The sequence below is a fragment of the Columba livia genome, chromosome 1, assembly GCF_036013475.1.
Source record: "Columba livia isolate bColLiv1 breed racing homer chromosome 1, bColLiv1.pat.W.v2, whole genome shotgun sequence".
Lineage (NCBI taxonomy): Eukaryota > Metazoa > Chordata > Aves > Columbiformes > Columbidae > Columba > Columba livia.
In genome coordinates, this window is record NC_088602.1 from 125125380 (window position 1) to 125153250 (window position 27871).

The 27871-nt window shown below is 40.2% G+C and overlaps 1 protein-coding gene across 1 annotated transcript in view; it reads left to right on the forward strand.

The window, feature by feature from the left end:
* CRYBG3 (crystallin beta-gamma domain containing 3) overlaps positions 1-27871 on the forward strand; it is a 94192-nt gene that overhangs the window by 10357 nt on the left and 55964 nt on the right. Inside the window, exons 2-3 of the mRNA XM_065076659.1 lie at positions 5139-5211; positions 17203-17639. Of these exons, the coding sequence (XP_064932731.1) occupies positions 5139-5211; positions 17203-17639 (510 nt within the window). The remainder of the gene's footprint in view (positions 1-5138; positions 5212-17202; positions 17640-27871) is intronic.

Consider the following 27871-nt stretch of genomic DNA (forward strand, 5'->3'; position numbering starts at 1 on the left):
TGCTGCGTTGGAAGAGACTTTGCCGCTAAGCAGAGGGAGAAAGAGGCAGGGTAGACATCCAGAAGTGCTCTGAGTTGAGTTTTAGCCAGCTGTCCCTGTTTCCGTAAGAGAATGGCCATTAATTCCTGCCTTCGCAAAGAGTAATTAGCAGCCTGTACCTTCTCCTTGTTAAAGGAACCTAAAATGTCACAGTGGTTACTTTCAGTTTGGTGAGCTCTGCATCTGGTCAGTCGCATCAAAACTTGCGTGTTTGTGCTCTATTGCTTTTGCACACTGCTGTAGCGTATTTTTTTATCTGACGCAACACATTCACAGCCTGTGTGCATAACGTGGGTGGGGTTGATTAATAAAGGAAGAAGGGGATGGGCTTTTAATTTGCAAGTTCCGAGGGATTGTTATGAAGAATGAGGCTGGAGGAAGCAGACTTCTCACACCATGTGGAGATGCCATGAGGGCCTTTTGAAAATGTGATTGATTGTAATTGTTATGGTTTTAGAGGCAGTTGGAAAATTATCTCTCAAACCACGTGCTTAAATTTGTTCCATTAAATTGATATTTTTCTTGACTGTAACCCCTCGTAACCTGAGTTTGAGTACTTCTGCTTATGTATGTCTACTTTTTGAGCAGCAGTGCAGAATATGAACGTTTGTCTCCCATGTAAGAATCTCTAACCTCTTCTGCATAAGTGTAATGATTAAAAACTTGGACCGCAAATATGCCTCTGATTCAAACACCACCTGTCCAAGTTATTACAGGAAGGTTGAAACGGATTTTCAGCAGCAGAGGAGCAGAAAGTGTTGGAAAATCACACAAAGAAAGGTTTATGCAGAAGATACAGAACGGGATCCTTTGAACCTTGAGTTTAATTTTGATTATTTAAAGAACAGGAGTGATGCTAATCAGGTTAGGCATACTGGCAAGACTGTAGGGAACAGCAGCAAGACAGTCGAGGAGGAGAGATCCCTCTGCCTTCGCCGGAGATTAGCCCAACCACATTGGATATACTCATACGTAAGAGAAAGGGGAATGTCTGGCAGAAACAGCAGGAAGGCAGTAGATTACATATTTTGGAAGTGGCTTAGTTTCTAGTCTTAATTTTGACAATGTTGTTATTACTCAGAGCATTATTTAATATTTCCATGCCTTTTTTTTTTTTTTTAATTCTATCAAATGAAAGTAAAATCTGTGTATATATGGAAATGAGTAGTTGTGACAATTTGTAAATGACTGCCTGCATAGTTAAGTTCATGGAAGCAAGCTGGCAAAGCAGAGGTGTTTTCTGTATTCCTGGGATCATGCTTTTCTCTCTCACTACTTAGAAGCAAGTACAAAATAAATTCAAAACCTGGAGTAGTAGAGTCCTATTGTTGGGTGTATAGTGTAAAACAATAGTTTGTGAACCATATAATTGAAAACTTGGGAGGTTCATCTTCCTAATCTAGCAAGGGCAAATGCTGAAATGCTCTCTGAAAGCTGGCTGATCCAGCAAAACCGTGTGTGTGGGTGGTTAAGCACAAGCCTAACTCTAGATGTGCTGGACTGGAGATGGCGTGCTTGGTACCTGCCATGGCAAAGCACTCAGAAAATGCACCACTCCAGAAAAGCTCAAGGGAAGGATGAAGATGAGTGGAGCCAAACTTTAATAATACAGATATAACCAAAAGTGGGGGGTGACAATACAGGTTCTTCATGAACTAGGTATATACTACTAGTCTGTTTTCAATTCTTAGCAAAGGTGTAAGAATTAGGTGGTGTGATATAATGTAGCCACCAAGGCAACATTTGTAATAGTTTTTAATTGCAGACTTTGTCCTGGAGAGAGAGAAAAAAAGCCCAACCAAACAAAAAAGCAACAAAAAACCTCCACAAAAACAAAACACCACTAAAAAACCTCTTAGAATACAGGTTGTAAAACATCTAGATACTAACAATAGGATTGCATAAGCATATTTGGGGAAAAAAAAAAAAGAATGGGTAGGTTTTAGCATAAATGCTGAATGTCTTATGTTTTCCCTAAGAATCAATGTTAATTGTGAATGCTATAGCTTAATAATTGTGTTCACTGCAACCCTGAGTATAGACCCCTATGGACAACATGGGTTTATGTTGCAACATAAGAATGTATGGTGTAATTACGTTTGCTTCACCTTGGTTTTGTTTGTTTGTTTTTTTAACAGGGAGTGTAAGGTGGTGTTTGGGCCTATGAACTTTACTATTTTGGTTTTTTTTCTTCAGAGAATTTGAGCAGAAAACACTGTGTAATGTTCCCAAATGTGTCATTAGTGACTGTTACATGATTAATGCAATGATGAGAGGGAGGAAAGCCTTTAAGATTTTAGGGGGGTTGATAGTGAGAAGTGATAAGCTGCATCTTTTAAGCCCAGTGAGCCTGTTCTCCAGTCCCAAGTACCGCATGTGGCACCAGCATCTGTGGTGTAGAAGGTAATCTTGACTCTTTGGGAAAAATGAAACAATTTAATCCTAAGCAAGCCAAGAAGCCTGTTTCCAGCAAAGCGAGCTTTTTTTGCTGTAGATGTCATTCGATCAGCACGAGTCATTTGGTTCCAAAGATCCTTTTAAAATGGGGCCCTGGCTGAGTGTGGAAGTGGTTCACAGAAAGCAGCGTCATTGGCAGAGTGAGCTGCAGTGGTGCGTGCCTGCTGGCTCCTGCTGTTGGGTGGCATTCAGTGCCCCTTCCCTTGTGCTGGTTACATGTCATTGCACTCTAGATGGAATCATGGTCTGAGTTTTTCCTGGTGGAAACTTCTGATCCCCTCCTTGATTTTATCCAAGACTGTGACCCTGCTGAGAGCTCTGCTTGACTGAGTTAAGGGTGGGAAGAGATACCTGAGGTTGAGGAGGAAGGTATGGAGATTTGTAAAGCTGGTCCTACTGACAAAGTCAGCTTGTTGAGAAGCTACACCCTAAAGCAAAAAGGTTCAAGAATGTAGAAATGCTAGAATATAAACCATGAAAGGATATAGAATGGCTTCCAGGTTTAGGTTAATTTTATATTGGAAAGTAAAGTTTTGATACCTTTTTTTTTTTTTTAACTCATTATTTTTAAGATGCTTATCTGCTGAACTGCATTCTTTCAGTTTTGGTATGTACACTAGGGAATTTCATAGCAATCTGTTCAAGCCTGGCTAGCTAAAAGAATATACAGGCGTGTATTTCAAATACAAACAAGAAGCAGGAAAGTGAAAAAAGTTTTGGGAAAAAACATGATATGAAGGGAAGAATGCAAGCAAAACAAAGTGATAAAAGAATAGGATGCTGGTGATACTGAATGAAAGCAAGGATCTCATTTTTGGTCTGCAGACCAGTTCCATAAAGATACTTGAAGCCAAGAAGAACATTTGGTGGAGGTCATCCTGCTCATGTCAAGTGTATCATCATCAGGAAAAGCTATGCAGATCTGATAAGGGTGTTTATTTAATAGTAATTAAAAACAAACGAACAAAAATAATAATAATTTAAAAAAAAACAAAACAAAACCACACACCAAACAACCTAGGAGGGAGAGAAAATAGGTTACATAGTGTGCCACGTTGCCCAGAAGTGATTGTGGCATCTCCTTCATGAAGAATATTAACAGCAGAATAAATTAATAGGATAGAATATTAATTCATCTGCTCTGTCTTATAGGGAAGCAAGGAACAGCCAAGACTTTGTCTGATGCTCTCCCTGAAAAAGCATCTTTGTGTTTATGGATGAATTATGAAAGAGAACCTGAGGTGATCTGAAAGTACATGGTTTTCAACTAGAAGAGGATCTATAAGAGAGAGGAAGGAGCTTTTCTTTTGATGCATCTAAAAAGACCTGAAAGATCTTGAAAAACTTAATTGCAGAAGAGTTCTGTTCTACTTTTTGTCAGGGAATGTTGTTTCTGAGCAGCTGAAAGGGGAACTTCACATTTAATCACACTGGCTTTTGTATTTTGTGTATATATCAACATATATTTAACTCAGACACCTAATCCACAATAGGAAGAAAACCTTTCTTTTCAGAAGTCTTACTGAGTAGTGGTAGGAGAACCAGTTTGTCTAAATCCTTTCTCTAAATCCTGGCAGAATTTAACTAAAATGAAAATAATTATTTTTTAATTTTTATTAAACAGCATTCATCTCTTCATACAAATTCAGAAATAAGGGCTTGTGCATTTGTCAGTAGCAAAGCTATATTTCTAAAATTGACGAGACAGGGTTTCTTAAGTGATTATCTCTTCATTGCAATACTGAGCATGTCTCACATGATATATTGGTACAAAGTTATTTTTCTTCAGCTTATGATATGCAATGCTGGGAGTGATGTCTGTCATTAACGTCATCTAATATTTCCCTTGATATGTTTTTGCTTTTAATTTGCATGTAGCATAAAGGCTTTGATTAAAATGTCTGCTGGATTCTACTTAAGGATCACTTAAGAATCAGGAGCAGGAGGTGGGTGGGGAATGATGCCCTTAATTCCAAAGATAGACTCTTAAGAAAATTTTGGCCAAGGTAAATTGGCAATAAGGACATACATGACTTTGGACTTCTGACTTTCAGAATGGAGCAGTGGGTGTTGCCTTGGTAATAACAACATGCCTGTTGTCTCCTTTCTAAAATTTCTTCTGAATTTGCCTGCAAACGCTCATTAGGTATGTTCAGTGAAGACATGTTAAATGTAGTAGCTACAACTGGTGATGATTCCGTCTGCCCTGAGTATGCTCAACTCAATCACCATCCTCAGTAGAAGGACTGGGGGTACCTCATAGCTGTGCTGTGGCAATGAATGCTGCTGTAGCAGATGATTGATAAACTATAGTATCATTTTTCCAGCAGAAAATAGCACATATGCACAGAAAACTTGGCATTTTTTCAGCTGGACATGCTGGAACACTGTGTGCCATTTCTGAAGGCTTGAGTTTGAAAACCTCTGTATGAGATGAAACATGCATTTTGCTTCCATCTTCAGCTTTTTTTGGCATGGCTTTTTCAGTTGCAATATGTCCAGAATATGGGCTGTGGTTTAGAAAATGTTTTCTTCTGTCCGTTCAAGTTAATGCTCTCTTGTGTTGAATTTGAATGGTAACGTGTTGGCTCTCAGACTTGAATAATGCAGGTCCTCAGTGTTAAAAAATGTTTGTTTTTCAGTTCTGAAAACAAAGGAAATGAGGCCATAAAGAGCAACCAAAAGGAAAGCACAACTCTACCTGCATTTTTGAAGGTATGATTTTTATTTACTAATATTTAATTGAGCTATAGCCTGCCACCTTTGCTTGTGACTACTTGCTAGTGTTCTGATGTTGGAGGTATTCCTGCACTGTGATTTAGCACCTGGTTGCCATATTCTGGGTGAGGGTCTGTTATGCCAGGTGGTTTCAGACATTCCTCTAAAGCACTATTTCTGTGTAACTTACGAATATCTAAGCAGCGTTTGCCACTGGTAGCCAACCAAAGCACTGTTAAGACTTTTCTGCTGACATTTGTATGTGTGTTGGCTGTTCTTTACCAGTGTTATCCGTGTTAATCATGCTTGTCTTGTCCTGTCAGCATTTTACTGAAAAAAAAAGGACATGCTTCTCTGTGATCAAGGCTTTCTTCTATGTCACTTGACACAAAGTGGTGGTTTCCTATAAAGTTGTGTTTAGATTTAGTCAAATATCATAAATAATTACATACAGGACATGACCTGGTGATAACAACTCTTTGCTGCTGCCATATCATGCCCTGCACAGAGCCATTTCAGTGATTCATTCAGTAAGCACCGTTGCTTGTTTTTTTCTGTTCTTTTTCCTAGTACTTTTAATTTAATGCATATAATATTGTGGCTACTTCCCTGAAAGGGCCATGACTGATCTGCCACATTTGTTTGGGGGTGCGGTAGGTTTCTTAACAGGCTGAATCTGAGATTTCTATCCTGTGTTGCATTTATCAAGAGCTAACAATGTATAGAGAAGGAACTGGTGGTCTTCTTGTATGGCCTACAGTCTGTGTCATTGCATCTTTAGTATCCAGGGACCATTTGTTTGGGCTTCGCCGAAGTGCAGTTGCCTCTACAAAGACCTGTTTCAGTCCGACAGAGTTGTTACCTCCATTCAATTCTGTGTTGAACATAGTTCATCTACATCAAGGTGGGAAACATGCAGTGACATTTGTTCAGAAGCCAGCCCTGTCAGTTCTGAGCTCATGGAAAATGCCACTGGATGTCTTCCTGTTACTATAAATCATGACTTTCTGCCTGCCTTTCAAGGCATAAAATCAGTAAGAATTCTGATAAATTGGGGGAGATCCTACTATAATGGAAGAAATCTTTGTGCATTCTAAAAAATTCTTATTTTTCTATGTTAGACAAGCGAAAAATTCTAAACCAGATTTTCCTTTCAAAGAAGGTTGTGACTGGGGAGGGGGGATTATTTAGCATATGTGCGTAGGACTTCAAGACCAGGAATTTCTTAAAGGAAGTACGAAGAGGGCCAAGTCTCAAGGAACAAGCAGGATGTGAAGGTGGAGCAAAGGGAGCATGGCAGGTTTAAGTGTCTCTTTCTTGCCAAAAATGAAATCTCATTTATTTTTTTTTTATTTAAAAGAGCCCAAACTCGGAATCTTTCCAGCTGAATGTAAATTTGTTGTAGTAAAGTCTTCTACTCAGAACTTATGTTTCCGTAGTACCGTACTAAAAGTTGGTGCCAATATTCATGCTGTGAAGTTTTTTTCCTGGTATCTGATCTGTTTTCTTTGTCTTGCCATAACTTTTTATTCAACTATATTGTCTTTGACCTATGTTTATACGTTTAAAGTGTTACAGTGTACATTACATTATCTTTGAAATAATACCTGTTGTTTGTATAGGCTTTACAAGAAAGGTGTGGTTTTCATATTACTAGAATGTACTTGTTGTTCAACTGCACTGAGGGCTTCTTGTTTAACTTACTTCCTTTTTTCTTAAGCTGATCAAAAATCTTTTGATACTCTTGAACAGTTTTGTATGCATAGTAATGGGTACTTTTAGCACAAGAATTTTATGTCTTGTATGCACTGGAATTACAACTAGATAGTAAAAACAGATTCAGAGAAGGTGCAGAAAGTTTTTTCTACTCCTCTCCCCCTCCCTTCCCTGCTGGTTTTTTTGGGAAGAAAATATTTTTCTCTTTTTTTCCTTACCACTGGTCCCTCCTATGCAGAGTAGCATTTTGATAACACCATCCTGTCCAATGCCTGACACTGACCAAAATAAGCTGTCTTGTGCAAAGATCACTAGAATGCAGCTGAACAGTTGGAGATAACTGAGACTGTCTCATTTGAAAGGGGTAATGTATGGTATTGAAAGACATTTCAGTTTTATTCATTTATTCATCGAGGTTACTATGCACTAAAAGGAAATACTTTGTTGTTATGGAAAGTATACTTTGTGAGGAATGTCTAAATCTATATACCTACGTGGATCAGGCTTGGGCAGGTTTCCATACATGCCCATGTCTCTGAACTGTGCTGCTACCTAGTCAGTTTGGGTGGGTAGTGAATAAAGTTGAAACCATATTGTCTCTGCCTCTCACCAAATTAATGAGCTATCATGTTTCTGATAGACTTACACGTAGACTTACGTGCTGTGATTTCGTATATTCATTGGAGGTCTCAGCAGGAGGCCAGGGGCAAAATAGCAGGGGAACTGTAAGTCTGATTTAGCAGCAAAGGTCAGACATCTAAATTATAGCTGACTGGGTGAGTAGAGCTGGGAAATGTGCTGAGCTGTGGTAGCCGTTTGGCTCTTCTGAGCACTTTAGTTAGCAGTTCTGTACTTTACCCCTGCTATTTTTTTTCCATCTGATTAAATATTTAGCTCATAGCAGGAGGAAAAGATATTTTAATACTCATCTTATGAAAACATGAAGCCTAATTTTTCTGTGTCATGGTGACTTTATCAATTGTCATTTGATCACTTTTGAGAAAACATTATGAAAATATATTTGGCATTTTATTCATTCATTGATAGAAAGTACGTCACCACCCACCACCATTTGTTTACAGGTTTTGGGTTGCTTCTGTTTCTTTGAATTAGAGCTGTAAACAGTGCTCTTTCTGAGTAAATGCTTCTTTCAGCAATGTGACTGTTGAACAGATGGTTGTGTGGATGTAAATAGGTCTTGCACCTTCATGTTTAGTGTTCTGGGTATCTTACTTTTGCTTTTTGTAGTGCCCTTGAAACAGAGGTTTATGACTGGGACATAGTTATTAGTTGGATTGTGTGGAACAGCTACCAAATAAGCTGACGCTGCTACTGTAGGAATGTCATATTAGTAAAGTTTTGAAGAAATCACACAACACTCTTGTTGGATGTGGTTGTGGTGTAAACCTAAATGGGCTTCCATCTGTACTACCGTACTGTAGCAGTACCAGTGGTGGTAAGCGCTTGGGGTTGATTCCAGTACTAGTGAATGGCTTAGGTCCCAGGTGAACCCTGCCTGAGGTTCTCATCCAAGTGGTGGCTTTGCTGTGACAGCATGAGCTGTCAGTTGTCTGCCTGTCGTCCCCAGGTATCTTTCCTGTCATGGTATGGGGGAAATAGCACATTCTCCTGTAACTGATTAGGAAGGAATTTTTAAGCATCTCAACTCAGGAATTACTGTGTGAGCTCTGTCAGGCAAATGCAAAAGTTTGAGAAAGTAGGTACAAATACAATACACCAAACATATAATTTAGACTTAAGTATTTTAATAGCATTAAATATTTTATAAATTGGCCCATAGGCTCGAGCCTGGGTGCTAGCCACCTGGATTAGCCAGAGGCAGTCTCAATCTTCATAGAAAACACAGGGGCAGAAAGTACTGCAAAGATTATCTAGTCCACTCCTCTGCCCCAAGGTGAGATCTCTGTATCATGTCATACTTGATAGAAGTTTGTCTAACTTGTTCTCAAAGACCTCCAGGGATGGAGATCTCTAAGATCTCTGCAACTTCACCAGACAGCTGTTCTACTGATTTTGTAAACCTTATAATTAGAAAGTCTTTTTCTTAATGTCCCATCTAAAGCTCCCTTGCTACAAATTAAACTTGTTGCTAATTGTCATCTGACAAGTATTCCTGTATACTGTGAACATGGGGAAGAGATCATTCTGTAGCCCCGCTTTCTCACATGAATTTAATTTCAAGGTACCATACTGACGACTGTGTTTAAGCAGTAGACATAGTATTAAAATTTGATGTCAAGGACTGCAATTATGTGATAAGATGGAGCCAGATTCTTTTTGGAGTTGTGAAAAATAGGACAAGAGGCAATGGGTGCAGGTTGGAACATGGGAAATTCCATTCATTTATTTATTTTTTTTTATTTTATTTTCCCCCTTTACTGTAAGGGTGGTCAGATATTGGAACAGGTTGCCCAAGGAAGTTGCAGAATTTTTATCCTTGGAATTACTCAAAATGCGACTGGATGAAGCCCTGCTCTAACTGGAGCTGCTTTAAGCAGGAGCTTAAGCTACATGACCTCCCCAGCCACATTCTTTTCAGCCTAACTTGTTCTGTAATTCTCTGTCACATCATTTTTTGTCCAATGTATGAAATCACATAAGTTATATATATTAAAAAAAAAAAAAGTTCCATGAACTTGCTGCAAATATGTAGCTATTCTTACAGGGTGTCCTGCCTGCTTGTGCAATACCTTCCTCATTGAAAAGATGAAATTCACCTTTGTTTTTTAATTTATTTTCAAATGCCAGGGAATAGTCAAGTAAGAGAGAGGAATAATATTTAATGTTTATGAAAACATTTTCCATAAAAGGCAATGGAAGTGTAATATTGGGAAAATTTAGAGTAAAGAACAGAAATAAGATAGACAATTTAATTCTTTCTGGCTCCTTACTGGACCTTGCAGAAATAAGGTGATGGTTACATACTGAGAACTGACTAATCACAGAATGTTTGGGATAGGAAGGGACCTCAAGAGATCATCTAGTCCAATCCCCCTGCCAGAGCAGAAATACCTAGATGAGACTACACAGGCATCTTTAAGCTGAAATCAGAACTTTACAGTAACTTCAGGAGAAAATTCAGGAGGGAAAAATTCTCAAGTAATTCTGCAAATGGTGTAAACAGAATTCTTTAACTTATAAAGTTCACTTTGTCATTCTAGATACTTTCACAGAGTTTACAATTCCCCATAAAGGTGACTTAGCAGAAACTTTATTTCAAATTGCATCTCCTTTATCTATTCATTTGAAGTGTTTACTCTTAACGCCTTGGTTTTTGTTCTGTTGCCAGGGAGGGTGAGTCTAGATACTTCTGCAGATTTTAGGTGAACACTAGAGTTTCAGAGAAAGTTTGTTTCATCTTTTCTTTCCTCATTTGACAAATTAAATCTACATTAAGGACTCTTGGTGTTTCAAGAATTCAAATGGATAAACAAGTTTTTAAAGTACCATTGCTGAACTTTGGACAGATGTCCAAATGTTAAATAGTCATTGAATTTAAGTAGGTTTATTTTTTAAAATGCAAACCTGATACAGTTCAACTAGAAGTTCCTTCCTCTTGCTTAACTTTTACTCCTGATTATGAAGATGCTACGATTTCATTAATCTTCTAGCTATTCTTGTCTTCGAGGGTTGTCGTGACCTGATTTTTTTCATGTCAAAACAAGCAGAGAAAGGAGGATGCGGAAGGAAAACTTCACAGTATAAAAAAAGGCAAAGTATTCAGAGGTTCAAAGCATCATTTATGTGTAGAGACACAGAACTCACCTTTGACTTAAATCCCCTCAAAACCCCAAGGCTGTCTTTGTTTATCTTTGTGGGTTTTTTTCTTTTCCTGATTATTTAAAAGGTATTATTTAATTAAGACTTAATAGTTTTTGACAATGGTGTAACTCTTTGCGTCTTCTTCATCACCACTTTGCTGGCATAAAAAGGAAAAATCTACTTCAACCACAAGGTTTTGAAATCTGTTTTTGTCATTAACACTAGCAACAGTGGACTTCTAGGAATTCTATCAAGGAATATCTATCGAGTATTTTGATGTCTTATAGTAATTTTTCCTGAATTTCTCTTCATACTTTTCCAATTTTCTTATACAAGTCTTGTTCCTAGTCTACGTGTCACTATGTTTGGTTGGTTTCATTAGGTTTCTGTATGTATTGACTCCTGTTGGTTGAGAATGGTTAACTTCTTTTCCTCACAGTAGCTGGAAAAAATAAAAAAGCTTATTTCATATATGGATTTAATGTACCCGTTGCAAACAAGTGGGAGATAATGCCAAAGATACTTTAGCCTCCTAGAGAAAGGAAATGTGTTGAAAAACATTCAGTAGTGACTCATTGTGGGGTTGTAGTGGTCTGCCTGCAACTCAGGTTATCTCAGTGTGGATCTTGTTTAGCATACAAAATTTACAGACTATTGCTGTTCAGATTAAACGGGATACTCAGATTTGTTAAATGAAATGCAGCCACCTTAGCTATGTTGAAAGGTCAAAGCTAAAGCTAGAACATGGTTAATTTTCCAGAATTAATGGTAGCAGTGCTTAAACATGCTACTTTGTGCACCCAGGACTTTAATCTGAAACTATTAAACTCCTCCTATATGCTAGCAAACAGAAATTCTGGGTTGAAGTTGTTTCTCAAATGAGTAAATTGAAGTGTTGGGGTTAAATGTTGGGGCTTGTCGAAGGTCCCTGGGGTGATTCAGTGATGATCCCAAAATTCTGCTGGCTGATTGTCTTCTCACAGCTGCAGGTGAGATCGGGTGGTTAGAGGGCACAAGGGTACCCACATGATCCCCAGAATGTCCTCCATCCGCAGGTCCCAGCACAGTGGGACAGACGGTCGGTGAGAGGTCTCTGCGCAGCTGTCTGGAGTTTCTGCTTTGTAATGAGTGTTCGTTCATAGGGAGCGACATCAGAAATGTCTGGCTCTTGTGGCTGGAAGCTAATTCTTTGTTCACGGAGATCTGTGTTTTAATGCTGTTAATGTTTTCATTTCATTCACTCATTAGGGCAATAAAAGAGATTGTATTCTTGGCAGGCAGTAACTCCTGCCGAATGAGAACCTCTGGCAATTTGAACTTTTGCCACTCAACTGCTGTGGGACGGCGGGGACCAGGGTGGCTGTTCCCAGCTGGTATGGGAGGCGAGGCAAACCTGGCAGTGCGATTCCTCCTCAGGGGGCTGTTGTGCTGCTGGAGCTGCTCTCTGCGCTGCGGGGGTCTGTTCACACCGGGAGCAAGCCCTGTGCCTCTGACTGCGTGGGTGCAATTACGCTTTGGGTGTATGTCTGTGCTACAGTCAGGAGTAGATTACAGCCTGGAAAATACACCTACTCTAACGATGAATAAATTAGCTCAGATAAGAATCGTACTTGAGAAAAGACATTGTGGGCTTGTCTTCTGAGTCCCAACTGCCAAGCTTCTCTGCAGCGGTTGCTTCAGCAAGGTGGGTCCACACTACCTGAGTGCGCAGTAGACAGGGCATCAGTTATAGCTGCAGTCTCTTCAGTCACCTGATTTGAGTCATAACCTTGTTTCACGCTCTGCCAAGCTTCCCCTCTGCGCCAGCCTCGCTGCACGTGAGGTCGCAGGACCATAGGATAATTCAGGTTGAAGGGACTCTCGGATGTCATCTAGCCAAGCCTCCTGCTTAAAGTAGGCTCAGCTATAAGGTCAAGCCGGGTTACCCAGAGCTTGCCCAGTGAAACTCTGAGTAACAAGTTGCTAGAGGAATTAAAGCTTTATGAAGCATGTCACAAGCAGGAAAGCTCACGGAGAGTGGGAAAGGGGGCGGCAAGGGGAAGACTGATGACAGTCCATATACAAAAGGAGTAGAAAGACGCTACAGCAGGAAACCTTTCTTCCTTGCATCAGCAAGGATCTCAATGGGATCTGACAGGTGGGTTTTACTCTAAAAACTATTGCTTGCATGGTAAGCCTGGCTTGTATCGAGAATAGTGTGGCCAGCGGGATTAGGGGAGTGATTGTCCTCCTGTGACTGGATACTGGTGAGGCTGCACCTCAAATACTATGTTCAGTTTTGGGCCCCTTGCTACAAGAAAGACGTTGAGGTGCTGGAGAGAGTTCAGAGAAGGGCAACAAAGCTGGTGAGGGGTCTGGAGCACAAGTCTGATGAGGAGCAGCTGAGGGAACTGGGGCTGTTCAGCCTGGAGAAAAGGAGGCTGAGGGGAGACCTTATCACTGTCTCTGGCTACCTGAAAGGAGGTTGTAGCATGGAGAGTGTTGGTCTCTTCTCCCAGGTAACAAGTGATAGGACAAGGACAAATGGCCTCAAGTTGTGCCAGGGGAGGTGTAGATTGGATATTAGGAAAAACTTCTTAATGGAAAGGGTTGTCAGGCACTGGAACAGTCTGCCCAGGGAAGTGTTGGAGTCACCATCCCTAGAGGTAATTAGAAGATTAATAGAGGAGGTTCTTGGTGACATGGTTTAGTGGTGGACTTGGCAGTGTGAGGTTAATGGTTAGACTTGACGATCTTAAAGTTCTCTTTGAACCAAAATGATTCTATGACACTGGAGGAGGACTTTTTTTCTTTTTTTAACCAGTTATATGAAATGTAACTGATACAAGAGTCACTGGTATTATTCCAGTGTTGGTGAATATCAAGCTGCTCAAGCCTAACTGGGGGACAGATGCAACTGCTGTTGTCAACATCAACTAAAAGCCCTGACTCTTGGAAACTGGTGGGATATACCAGGGAAAGGATTACTCTGTATACCCAACGCCCTTGCCTTTTTTCCCCATAGCATTTGCTGGGGGCTTCTGTCAGAAACAAGCTCAGAGAGAGGCATAGGAATTAAGTGAAAGTTACAGTGATGTTGCCTCGTGGAATTGCCATCATGCTGCTGTGTTTGTCAGGTGCTTGTGCCTGAAGGCTTCAGCTGTGTTAAAGCTTACTGGCTTCACAGATCATGTGCTTTCGTCTCAGTAATTTGAATATGGCATGATCTTAAAATACAAACTCCAAAATTTGTAGCAGGAACAGGTTTGGTTCTTTTTTTGGTCAAATGCCTAAACAGTGCCTTAAACTTTGAATTGAGATTTTATTGGTAAGTGATAAAACACCAATAGCTTCTGCTGTCTTTCATAGCAAAGCCGAAGTGGAGTAGAAGGGAGAATATATGTAGTGAAGGGTTGATTCTATTGAAAGGAAGAAAGATTTGCATAGTTTCTGTGTTGGGACTTAATTACCCACATATATCTTCAAGTAAGCACGGTGTAAATATTCTCCGGGGCTTTTTTAATGCAAGACACTATTTATGGTTAAAGGTATGGAAGGACCCTTTCATATTAAAACTTCCTGTTCTTTTGATTTACCAAAAGTTAAGTAAGGAAAGGAAGATTAAAGAGGAAGGGAAGTCTAAATAGATTTCTGTTTCTGGAAACAGAGACTACAAAACAGCTTTTCATGCAGGGCATGAATTATGCTTACAAATAAGCAGCACAGTCTTTACAAACGTTATGTCTCAGAGTTCCTAGTGGAAGAATTTCACATGTAGAGATTAAGCCATATTTGAAGTCTCAGTTCCTGAGCACTAGTTCCTGAATACGAATGACTTAAACACACACCAAAAAAAAAAAAAAAAAAAAAAAAAAAAAAAAAAAAAAAAAAAAAAAGAAAAATTGCCAAACCGAAAACAAAATACCACCACTAAACACACACACAAACAGCAACAAAAAACCCCAACCAAAAAAAACAACAAAACCCCAGGATACTGAACTGTTGACAAGTTTTGAATGTAATATTTTCTTCTCTGGTCAAGCATTTAGCTGTTAACTTTATAGAGATTGTAATAATATAAATGTTTATAGCTCCTGATGGTTCTAGCTGCAGAGAAAATAAGATTTGTGTGCACTTCCTGCCCTGAGATGCTCTTTTAAATCTGAGAAATTTGCGTGAATGATGCTGATCACAGAACAAGGGAGAAATGCCCTGCCTCACTTAAAGTTGAATCAAAAACTGGTGTTGAAGAATGCTGAGGTATCAAAGTGAAGAAAGAAACTATTACAGTAGAATTTTGAAGTTGGCTATGGTGAATCATTCATGTATGAATATTATAAAATTTGGGGATTTTTTGTTGTCGTAGTTTCTTTTTTGTATTTCCTTGTGCAAAGTACTTAGTTCCTATGAAACTGAGTTAGTTGTTCAAGGGATTCATCCCCTGTTTGCATGTTACTTGCATAGTTTGCCTAGTGCTGAAGATCCCAGCCAGCACTGCCGTACATCTCTAAGGTACAGTGTTGTCATCTTCATTTCCAGGAGTGTATTTCAGTAGAGTTGACCTGTAACGTATTTGCAAATAGTAAATCCCTGAATACTACAGGGGTGACTACATCCCTTTGTGATGCATCAGCTATTGACTAGTGTGGCGTGTGGGGACAGGTAGGATTTGTCACAGATTGGATGAAAAAGGCTGGTATTTGACTTAGCCCGCTTTTGAAAGTTTACTTGAAGGTTTAATGTGCTTGTTTGAGTGTCTTGCCTATGTGAAGAAAATAGAGGTTGTATGGATTTCCCAAGGACAAATTAATGCCATTCAGTTTCTATCCTCATATAAACAATTCAATTTTCAACACATATGTCTGTTCACTTAATATTAAGTAATTGCATCTACTCTTTATATGGAAAAGGTGAAAAAATATTGCTTGAAGATAGAAGATTAAAGACCACTGCTCCAGTATCACAAAGTATAATTTGCAAGTTTTTAAGAATTTGCTGTTCCCTAAGGATTAAACTGTGTTCATTAGAACAGTTTTTTCATCATTAACATGATCCTAGATGGATTATTAACAAATGAGCCTACTTGATTGTTTTAGGTTACTTGAAACAAATATATCTTCAAGTTGAAATAGGATTAGCGACCTAATGCAAATAGTAGCTTTCTGCTTAGATTGAGTGGGTAGGTGTTATCCAATTTGAATCAATTACTTTTAACCTAAGATATTATTGACACAACTAAAATTTGCATGGGACTTTTGTTAATGTTCTCTTTCCCCACTCCTGTTGAGCAGAACAGATTGTATTTAAGAAAAGCTGGGTTAACTTTATTCTGTTTTAGTAAAGTGGCTTGAAACAAGAATTGAAATTAGAAGCATTGTACTGTTTAGATAAAATAGGCAGCAATAGCAAATGACACCCACTAATGAAGGGTGAGGATGGGAGGGAGGTTCAGGGAAAAAGCAATTTTAGATTGTGAGGCTGAAAATGTGGTTACATGTGGTGTTTGTAAAGCCTGCCAGTGAAGTTGCATCATATTTTGGGGCAGGTGGTCTTGGCAGAAGTAGCATGGGCTTGGGCAGCAGTTCTTGGATCGGTAAGAGAAGCTGGCACCAAGAAAGTTCAAGGGCATAAATTGGTGAGGAACAGAGCTTGTCTGGCCCCTGGAGATAGATGCTCAGCTGAGTTGAAGGAAGAAACGAAGAGGTGGTTTACATGAGGTGAATCCCTACCTTAGTACTAATTGTTTTCAGTTAGGTGACAGGCAGTTCAGAAGGCCATGGGTGCAGGAGTAGCGGTGTGTAGGACTTCAGCTGTGTGGAAAACTCTGCAGTTTGAGCGTGGTGAACCGTGGAGCTGAGACTACAAACAGGTTGGAAAATAGGGCCGTGCAGTTAATTGCCTGTGGAGCTGACGGAAAGCTGGCCAAAGGGTGCAACATGGGGTTGCTAAGGATAGCGGGTAGGATTAATTTCTGGCACGTGAATTGAGTTTGGTTTATCTAAATCTTGCTCTTGATTCTCCTGGGTTTTTTGCAAGTGGAGGTTACTCTGTTTAAGGCTACAGTATGCTTGCGTTTTGCTATGGTGCTCCTCATATATTTGCAAGCTGAAAACCATTCCTCTCACAAGCTCATACAGATTTGTTTGTAAAGCTGTGCTTTTTGGGCAGATTAGAGTCTGAAGTGTGAAAAATTATTCCTTGCTTCTTCCTTGGGTTTTTTTTTTTTCTGCCAATTGAAGCAATTGTTCCCCATCTGTCCTTCTGTACTTTTCTTCTCCAGCAGCTGCTTTGTGAGTCTTCTGGCCTATGTAGTCCTTTTGGCTTTTTGTAGAATACGGACCTTTTTAGTACAAAAAGAGAGTACAGGGCTTTGTTCTTAAAGTGAACCTTTAAACAACAGATATCTTGAAAGGAATACAATGCATGGGAACAAATTCAAATTGAGGAATTGGGAAATGTATGAAGATGAGAGGAAACATTTTCCTTATGCACTTGTTGTATTTATCTTAGGTTTGTCAAAATGAAGAGAAGAACCATTCCACAGAAGAACTTAGCAAGTCTGAAATCCAGGAGGAGCTGAAAAAGGCTAATAGCCTTCCTAGTTTGACTCCTGGAACCAAAGCAACCGATAAAGACAAGCAACCCCGAGAAGGCTTTTTTCATTTTCTTGGAAGCTTATTTAACATTGCAACAAAATCATCTTCGGTAGAATCTAAACCTTCTACCTTCCAAAATGAGCCCAACAGATGTGAAAAGGATTTACAGAACACAAATACCCTTCCAGAGGACATGCAGCCAAAGTGTCCAAAAATTGAAGAACCTATCTGTTCTACAGCTAGAATAAAAGAGGATTCTGTAAATAAAGATGGTGCCTACTTAAATAATATTGGAAAAGATATCTCACAGGATCTGCAAGGAAGCTGGAAACGATCTGCAGATGCACAAAAGTAAGTTTTATAATTCAGTATTAAATATGTTAATGTTTGTTTGTGTGTGCACAGATCTACCTTGCCTAATTTTGCTGTGTGAATAATGACTGTAATTTCTAAGGATGATTGGAGTGTCCCTGACTCGACACTGTGCAAAACTACGTTGTGCAACTACCTTAAATAAATGAGAAGTCAACTGCAACAAAATACAACTTCAAAGAAGATTTTCTAGGACTCTCATGGCTATGCATCTAAGCATTAAGAAAGGCTAAGGATGTGGCATTTAGAAATATGTTCAGTATTGTAGATCTACTTTAAAAAAAAGAAAGTGTAAAGAGCTTATTTCTGTCCATAGTGTAGCTAAATAAAGGTTTGGATGTTTGTTCTTTTTGTATCTGACTAGTTCAGTGGTTTTACTTCTGCAAGTAAGATTTCCTCATTTTCAAAAGATCTTTCCTGGTTTATTTGACTTGGTGATTTTTGCTTATGCATTTTGTTTACCCTTTGTCTTTGGGGTTTTCCTGTAATTTAAAGAAGGTTCTATAAAATACTTGATTAGCTTAAATATGCATCATCCTTAACAGTCGTTTAATATTTCTAAAAGAGAATTCCAAAAAAATGGTGCCAAGGGCACCAATGAGAGTAGAAAAGCAGGAACACTGGCTGTGGTCCACACCGTATGTAACAAAATCCCTCTGATCATGGCATAATCATAGGTAATAGTATTCAAAAAACATTTGTAGCTGTTCTGTTGAATATTTGAGTGTATGTGGGCCAGTACAGCACAGGTTTGGAGTTAGGTATGTATGTATGTATGTGTGTGCTGCCTGTCCAGTTTTTGATAGGTATGTAGAATATTAACTTGTTCACAGGCGATGAATCTGTAAGTAATGTTTACTCAGATTTTTAATGCTGCCCAGGGTATTTATTTGAAACTTAAGCCAAAAGTAATGATGTGGGTAACCAGTAATTCTATCACAATGCTCCTGTGTGTACTACAGAATGGGAGGATGTACTGAGAAGAACCACCTTTTTTTACTTTTAAGTTCTAAAACTAATTTGAGCTAATTTGAGTATATTTATCCATGGCATGTGAAGTGTTTCACCTCCATATAGGAGGTCAGAAATTCCCAAAGTAGTTGCTTAATGAATTTCACTTCCATATTGAGATGTCTCCAGCACTCTGTTCTTATTTATTATTCAATGGACTAATGATTTGAAGCATCTGTCCTTCACCTTTATATGATAACTGTAATGCTTGATCAGGATATGAATAGGAGATGTGATAACTGTTCTTCTGAACGTAAGACTGTATTTCCACTGCCAAAGTACAAGTGTTTGTAATTAATAATAATAATGGTTGTGTTCTCATGAGTACTCTGGTCCATGACGTGGTCGACTGGTTTTTATTACAGATTCTTATCATGGTAGCACACACCTGACTGACCCTTTTTCCAAAATGACGTGTCGCAGCCCAGCACCCCCGCTTCATTGATCGATATAGAAGAAAATTTCTCCTCCCCTTAGTTGTTATCTGGAGAGACCTAGGAGCATTATGTTACTCAGTCTGTTTCCTGAACTGACTCTGCATTTTTTAAAACCCATTGGACAGGCTGGCTGAATCACTCTCTTGCTGCTCTTTGCTGTTTCTGTAGTATGGTCTGGAAACGGGCAGGTAAGTCATGTGCCATTGCATAGCCGAGGGCTATGCAGAGATAAGAAAAAAGTCACTCCTTGCCTCAAAGATAGCTTAGTCAAAAAAGACAGAAGGCATTAGTAGATCTTTTTCGCTTTTTGCTCCATTCCATGTAGTTTTTTTCTTATTGTCTTTCTTGCTGTCTCCACGCACAGCTAATGGTTGTGCTGTTCAGTTTGCAGTGGTAATCTGTCCTCTGTGCAGGTTTTTTTTCTTACTCTCCTCCCCAGCAAAGTCAGTCCTCTTACACTGAGTCTCTCCTGTCTATTCAGACAAACACGAATCTTGGAGGATAAACTGAAGGCCAAATATGTGGTCAACTAAACATGGCAATTGGAGCCTGCAATAAGTGGATGAGAGGCAGCCATGGTCAGCCCTTACCAAGTTAGTCTTTAAGCAGTAAACTGGTAAGGTGCTAGGCAGTCTATATGCACAGTTTAGGGGGTCAGGTGGTCTCAGTCTTGATTTGCGTCTTGTGAATTCTTCAGAACAATGTGGATTAATGAGTCTGGCATTAATAAAAGCTTAGAGAGTTTGGAAAGTGTGGCTGTTAATTCACTGATGTGACCTCCTTGTTCTGTGCAAATATTTCTGAGTTATTTTGGTTTCCTTGAAATCAAAGTTACAGCTGGCATTTTCAATTTACCATGTTTTGACGTTGTCCTATATTGTTAGATAAGCTATGCAAACCAGTGTAGATTTTTCTCAGCATCTTTTACCTGTCTTCTGGTGAGGCAAGCATATAAAAATATGTGTTGCTGGTTTTGAGGTAGGAGTAAGTTGGTCTATATACAGAATGAAGTTTTTCTGTGGAAAATCACTTTTTTAAATGGAAGAAAACTTGAGGGTTTTTTTGGTTGTAGCTGTTGATAAATCTGGCAAACGTTAAACCACTGATTTTCCTTTTAAACTTATTCTCAAAAGTACAGTGTACATTCTGCTAATTTTTGGCTCAGGATATGAAGAAATTAGACAATCTCTGTAACTTCTGTGTATATTTTTCTCTGCCTGACTACACAATGTGAACTGTGTTTCTGAAGCAATTAGTAACGAGACATTGAAATAACAATCTAGAAGCAGAGGTTCGCTCTGTTTACTTTTAAAAAAAGTTTGAATTGAGGATACCTCTTTTTTCTGTTATGGATGTGATTATGCCACATTTCGTCTTTTTTAGTTTATAAAAGTCTAAGGAATGTAGAGGAGTTTTTTTTTCTTTTCAGCATTAGCTAGCTTCTTTACTAAATATTAACTAACTGGTATTCACTTAGCATAGTTAAACTGTAAAAGTGCTCCTGATTACTGAGTAGTGGTTAGATAGTTTTGTAGAAAGTCCTAAGAATTAGTTGGAATTGGGTGCACACAAATAATGATGGAGGCAGAGAAAGATGTAGGACAAAGGAACAGGAAGGTCAGTGGATACCATTAAAGGAAGGGATGGTATGAGTGTAGACTTTGGCTAATCCCTTGAAGATTTGGTCCCAAAAGACAAATGCTAGTGATACATACAGATTCAAAAGTACTATTGATTCCATTGATTGTTATGTTAAACTGCAAATTTAGCATTTAATGTAGAGGCAAATTGAAGCTAGGAGCTTTACAAATCCTTAAGACCACTGCGTTATTAATCTTACAACTGTTTCCTCTGTCGTGAGGAACATTTGCATGAATTTGTTAATTCTAAACTACTGTCAAATGTTGAATTAGAGGGTATCTGTGGTTAGGGGAGGAGGTTGCAATGGCAAGTGAAAGAGGGACAATTGTTATATTGCATAATCCCCATTAGAGTTGTAAAAACACCCCAACAAAAAAAACAAACAAACAAACAAAAAACACCAAAAAAAAAAAAAAAAACAAAACAAAACAAAAAAAAAACCAACACCTTTCGGAACTAAAATACCTATCAAATGGTCTCAGATGCTTCTACCCAGACAACTTCATTAACCTCATATCCTTAAAGCAATATTTTGCAAAATACGAGGAAATTGGGCCATGCTGACCTGTAGTCTGAGGTTAATATTGCCCTCAGTGGGAGGCCTGGCACTTGCTAAAGACTCAAGTTTCCAGGCCTTGAGCCAAGGAAAGTGGAATTCCTGACCTCAGTCTGTGGAGTACGTGTTTGTGATGGACAAAACGTGCAGGTCACGTTATTCCTCTGTCACCCTGGCTGGTTGGCTCAGAGGTAGTTGTACCTCAAGGGCTTCTGCTCCTTTAATCCATACAGTGGCAAGTGGTAAAGGAGGAGCACAGAGGACAAAACCATGATAAATTGCGCAGTCTCTAGATAAGTTACTGTGGGCAGTAGCATAATAATTGCAGCATGGAAGATGGGTGAGGAGAGTTGGGTTGGCTTAGTCTCCAGTTAGCACAACCCTTAGTCTTCCATTTGTCTGGGATGGCTGAAGATTTCCTTGCCACTGAGAAGTGAATCAACCAATTAGGCTGGTATTGTTCTGTAGAAGGTTAATGGTGAAGGGGTGAGGTCAGTAAAATATAAAAGTAATTTAAAGTAATGCTTATTCAGCTGTAAGAGGAAAAAAATGCGAAGTGAGATGTTTGCTACTAAGTGTAGAAAATCTCTTTCTTAGGTAAGATGACAACTTGTGTGTAGAATAGTCCACACTGGCAGAGCACTAAGTATAAAAGTGAAAAGTTCATGTTTAGTTTTAGCCTTTGCACTCCTTCCTTAATGATGTTAACAGACAGTCTTTAGTTGATGAAATAAGCCCTAGAAGTAAAACCGTAGAACAGCAGGGTTGCACTTCACCTAATTTCTCATTGTTGAAAGTCTACATGAAAGAGATTTCATAAAGTAGGTGACAAATATAAAACATGGGTTTGCCCGCGTTCTTTCTTTCCTAGAATCTAAATATTTTACTTACTAATATATTGTCTTTCACTAACAAGCAATCATTTGGCTGCAGAATTGAGGCTGTTTCTCTAAGATTCCCAAGAATGGAGTCTGGCAGTACCCACCTGCCACCTTCTCAAGAATACTAGTCGTGGTAATTGGCAGTACTCTCTACAGATGACTGAGAAAATAACTTTAACAATTTTTCTTTTTTTCTTCCCCAGAAAAAAAAAAAATATGAGTAATGACCCAGATCTGTTCTACTGACTGCTAACTATTTGCCTGTCTTCTAGTAGATTTTTTTTTTTTTGTAGTATCCATTATCAATATCTGGATGTTGCATATAGTGGTGTGCAAAACAATAGTACTTGTGAAACTGCATGGCTTGTTCTGGAGTTTAGCAAGAAGCCTTATTGCATTGCTGAACATGGTTGATGAGATGAAAATAAAAATTGTACCCATTCTAAATGTTTTGATTCTAAAAACCTGACTGCTGATTAAGATGTTAATACCTCAATTTGAGAAAATACTTAAGATCCTGACTTCTCCCTTCTGTTATGAACCTTGTGGACTTGGAAGTGAATAAGAACTCTCAATACCACAGCTGCAAAGATTTTTCTAAATGTAGGTAAAAGAGGAAAGGGGATGATTTCAAAAGCAAAACCTCAGAATAGTCTGCTTTTACACTTCTCACCCTACCAAGGAACTGAGTCCTCCTAATAGTTTAGGGAAAACGTTGCAAGCTATTTCATTCAGAAAGGGGTGGTAGCTTTGAAGACAGACAAATTTCAGGCTGTTTACAGTTCTCCTATATTATACATTGTTGGTTTTTGTGTGGGGTTGTTTTGGTTTGGTTTTTTTTTATTATTTTTTTTTTTTTAAGGTTCAGTAAACCTGTTGTTATACCTCTAATGGCATACTATTTCCCATCTTAGTGGTGCAAAAAACCCTGTCCTTCTATTTTGCTCTGTTAGAAATACATCTGATAAAATCCTTTAGGTCTACATAGTTCTGGTTAACATGTGTTTCAGAGATTGTCATTCACCTTTGTGTTACTGGTCAGGTGCAGGCTTGTGGTGATACAGTAACATAGTCTTTAATTTGTCTGATGGATTGTGTATTGTGGTTTTGATTCAGTCAGTAGTGGTAGCATTCATCTTTCCCTATGGATGCCTTTGGCAGACAATCAAAAATAAATGAATGGAAATTTAATCACTTAATCCCAGGTGGTGGTCTCACCAAGTAGTTACTGAAGAATGATGCAGAAGAGTGGTGAAGCTGCTGCTGCTGCATTTGTTGAAATCAGACTTATCTTGTGGTCAGATCTGTGTTCTTGTCTAATTGCCTACCCAGGACCTATTTTACATACAGGACCTGAACACTTAAAACTGTAAGTGTACACACAGCATGGCAGCATCCATCCATCTCTAAAAGCATCTGTTGGGTGATGACAGAGGAAAATAAGAGCACTCTGTTGATTACTTCTATTACAGCAATACCTGCATAAAGATTCCCATGATACAAACAAATATACATACTTCTATAGTAATACACAGCCTGTCAGAGATGGGAGAGACAGCTGCTTCTCTTTGTAGAAAGAGGTTGCCTTGGTGGTGGCTCTGGGGGACACTAGGACAGCCGTGGACCCTGGGTGGTCCTGTCAGCACATGCCCTGCATGCCTGCAAGCACTGCAGTTTGCACCTAGATCAGTTGGTTTTAATTCCCCGATACCATTTGCTATGGAGGCACGTGAAGCAGCACAAGGAGGAGGAGGGGGCAGGAGTGTGCATCTTGGGGTGGGGAAATGGGGACAGAGTAATTCATCTCCTGGTGGCTTTCTGGCTTCTGCCTTCAGAAACCGACTGTGGAAGTACAGCGTTGTTCAGTTGTTGGTGGTTGGGTGGACAGGGAGTAATTGCCAAAAGTGACCTGCTATCACTTGAGTGTAAGTTATGTGGGTAGCTCCAGCCTTCTAGGACAGCCAAATATGGCCCAAAATTGATTTAAAAGGCGGTCCTGGAGGAGGACCAGGGTCATCCTGCCCCTAAATTCTCTTGATGGACTGCGGAGGGAGGCCTCCAGCAGTGATTGCAGAGATATGCCCAAACCACCATCACAGAATCACAGAATGTTCGGGATCGGAAGGGGCCTCAAAAGATCATCTGGTCCAATCCCCTTGCCAGAGCAGGAACACCCAGATGAGGTTACACAGGAATGTGTCCAGGCGGGTTTTGAATGTCTCCAGAGTAGCAGACTCCACGACCTCCCAGGGCAGCCTGTTCCAGTGCTCTGGCACCCTCACTGAGAAGTTTCTTCTCATTTAAGTGGAACCTCTTGTGTTCCCGTTTGAACCCCTTACCCCCTGTCCTACCATTGGTTGTCACCGAGAAGAGCCTGGCTCCATCCTCATAACACTCACCCTTTATATATTTAGAAACATTAATGAGGTCACCCCTCAGTTTCTTCTTCTCCAAGCTAAAGAGATGCAGGTCCCTCAGCCTTTCCTCATAAGGGAGATGCTCCACTCCCTTGATCATCTTCATTGCCCTGTGCTGGACTCTCTCCAGCAGTTCCCTGTCCTTCTGGAGCTGAGGGGCCCAGAACTGGACACAATATTCCAGGTGTGGTCTCACCAGGGCGGAGTAGAGGGGAAGGAGAACCTCTCTCGACCTACTAACCACCCCCCTTCTAATACACCCCAGGATGCCATTGGCCTTCCTGGCCACAAGGACACAGTGCTGGCTCATGGCCATCCTGCTGTCCACCAGGACCCCTATGTCCCTTTCCCCTACGCTGCTCTCTAATAGGTCATTACCCAACTTAAACTGGATTTAGTGTTAGGTCACTAAAAAAGAGGGGTTCATTATTTGTACACCTTTTCTTCCAGACACATCTCTGTGCATACCTTGATTTGAACGAATTCCCCTTTAGCACTACTTACAGATTTTCGAATTGTGACAGGAGCCCAAGCCTATGTGGATCAACTGAGACCTTGCCAAGATAGGTGCTGCGCTGAGATTTCACCACCAGTTCCAGCAGTGGTGTGGGTGAATTTCAGGGCTCTGCTGCAGGAGAAATGCAGGCCCAGGCCTGCCTGACAGAGAAGGGTACCTGCCCAGAGCTGGGACGTGGGCCAAGGAAAGGTTCCTGTTGGCACCAAAGCAAAGATTTCTGTGTTTCTGAAGGATGAAAGCTTCTTAGTTTAAGAGAAATTCATAACAGATGCATGATACAAAATTAGAGTTAAATTAATTAAACTGCAAATTAATTCACTGGTTCATTTTGGTTTTTTCCACTGAACTTTTTTTTTTTTTAAATAGAGTTGTTCAGCTGTGTGATGTGTTCAATTAACAGAGACTGTTTCTTAGAAACAGCATTTTGCAGTGGGATTTTGAAGTCAAGGAGCTACCTACAAGGCCTCCTAGGCCTCTACTTATCAATAAGGGCTTCATCCTCACACATTCATCTTCACTGTTGTTGGGTGGCAAGTAGTGTCGGATGGCATCAGTGGGTACCTGCTTTAAGTAGCCAGTTGGGCTGCTAGAACATGTAGTCCCATTTGTTTGCCTCTTCAGAGCACAGGCAGCACCTGTGATACACTCACATGCAGATCCCATGACAATCTCTTGCTGATACATCTGCCTGACTCCCCCCAGCATCAGTGTATATGGAAGGGAAAGATAATCTCTTTGTTTCTGGCATCTTGGAAGTCAAACCCTTTCTTTTCTTGAACACCTCTGAAGCTACACTCTTGTTTGAGAGTAGAAGGATGTCCTAGCTTTCATTCTTGATTACATATGAGGAAGAGGCCAAGAGGAGTGGCTTTCTTCAGCCTCAAGAAGGCTAAGGGGAGACCTTACTGCTGTCCTCGGGTCTCTCATGGAGGCCTTAGAGGAGATGGAGGCAGACTCTCCTCAGAGACATGTGCTGTTGGGATGAGAGGAAATGGTAACGCAGAATATTGGGAAACGTGTTTTCACCGTAAGGAGGGTAATCAAACCCTGGGGTGTGTGCACAGGGCTCCTGCCCCAAAGGCCCATCTTCAGAGGTGCTCAGAAGCAGTAGGACAAGGCCCCAGGCACCCTGATCTGTTTGGCCTAGCTTGGAGCAGGGGTTGAATCGGACGATCTCCTACAGTCCTTTCCAGCCTATATTACAACTCTGTGCCTGAAGGCAAAGCTGTCTTTTACAAGGTAGCTTTGTGTCATCCAGCTTGTCAGTGTGATTTGCTTTTCACTGGGATTTGCAGCATCTTACAACCCCTCCTTGCACTACAGCGTGAGGCAGCACGTGGCAAACTGCTGCAGAGGCAGCATAGCCCATGCTTGTCCATGCTCCCTGGAAGGAGCAAGTCAAAGGCATTTGAGCAGCAGAATATCTGAGTGTGACAGAGGGGGAACTGGCTGAGCTACATGGGGTGCTGGGGGGTGCAGGTGGCAGGCGGGTGTGCATGGATGCTTCCCACAGATATGAGGTAGAAAGTTCAGCTGCTACTGGGTACCAGGGAGGGATGGCAACCAGGAGCCAGGAGTCATCTCAGGCCCTTCGTGTTGGTCGTGGTCTTGCAACTGCCAGTGTTTTGGGTCCTCCTCAGTCTGTGCTTTCTTCCTTCAGGCTCAAAGAGTAGGGTTGCTTTCTCAGATACAGAAGGTAATCAAGAAGGAGCACCATGAAGGGCAAGAGGAAGGAAAGGCACTCCTTCCAAGGTCACAGAGGCTACATTTGGTTTTATTAAAATTGTCATTGTCTCTTCATTGTCCTCATGCAACATTAGCTTTGAAATTTTCTGCAGAATCAACAGTGTGCAAATCACTTTGTTTAGCCAAACTTTTGATCTTTTGAAATGTACATTGTGGAGTCCCAGGACACTAGGTATTTCAAACTTCAGATTTAAATCATGAAGCTACCCCCTCTGGCTAAAAACTAATTTTTTTTTTTTCATCTAAGTTGTATATGGCAACTTCTCAGCCCACAGTGGGTTTTTTTTAAATAGGGCTTTTAGTTTTTCCATTTATGAAGATCTGACAAAGTGTATAAACCAGCTGGCTGAGTAAGTTGGATTCCACCAGGAGGTTTTTCAATGTGATTTTAAACACAGTTGTTTCCAGACAAAGGACCTTAACATGATTTTTGAGAAGTTGTCGATTAAGTATGCAGTAGAAAAAAAGCTAAGTGGAAAAAATTAAAATAAACAATAGCATAATTTTAAAATTGTCAGGGAGGGGTAGACAGGAACCACAAGAGAGAATACCGATTTACATCAGTGGTTTTCAGCCTGTTGCCTGCAGATCTTTCTGCTCTGGGAGTTACTTCTGAGGTGTCTGTGAGAGGAGATTGGGGGAAAACATGCATGTGGATGCTTGAAAAAGCTGGAGACTGCAGGGCTCTGGAGAAAATATCTGGAAGAGTGAGGTATGAGAAAAAGGTGGCAATTGGGGGAGCCAAGTGTTGCATGCTGCAGAAACAGGCCAGCCAGCAGTCAGATTGCACTTTAGCAGTGCTGAGCCTGAGCTTGTGAGCCTGGAGCTGAGCGGTGATGCCGGTTATCAAGTCTTTCTAGTGTGGACGCTGTGCTGTGCAAGTGAAGCTGTGCTGCCTGGGGATCTGAGGTGCTGTACCCATGTAGTGCTGTGTCACACTGTGTGATCTTTCTCCATCTCTTTGAAAATAGTCCAGGGTTGACTGCTTTCTGCATTGTTGCCTGG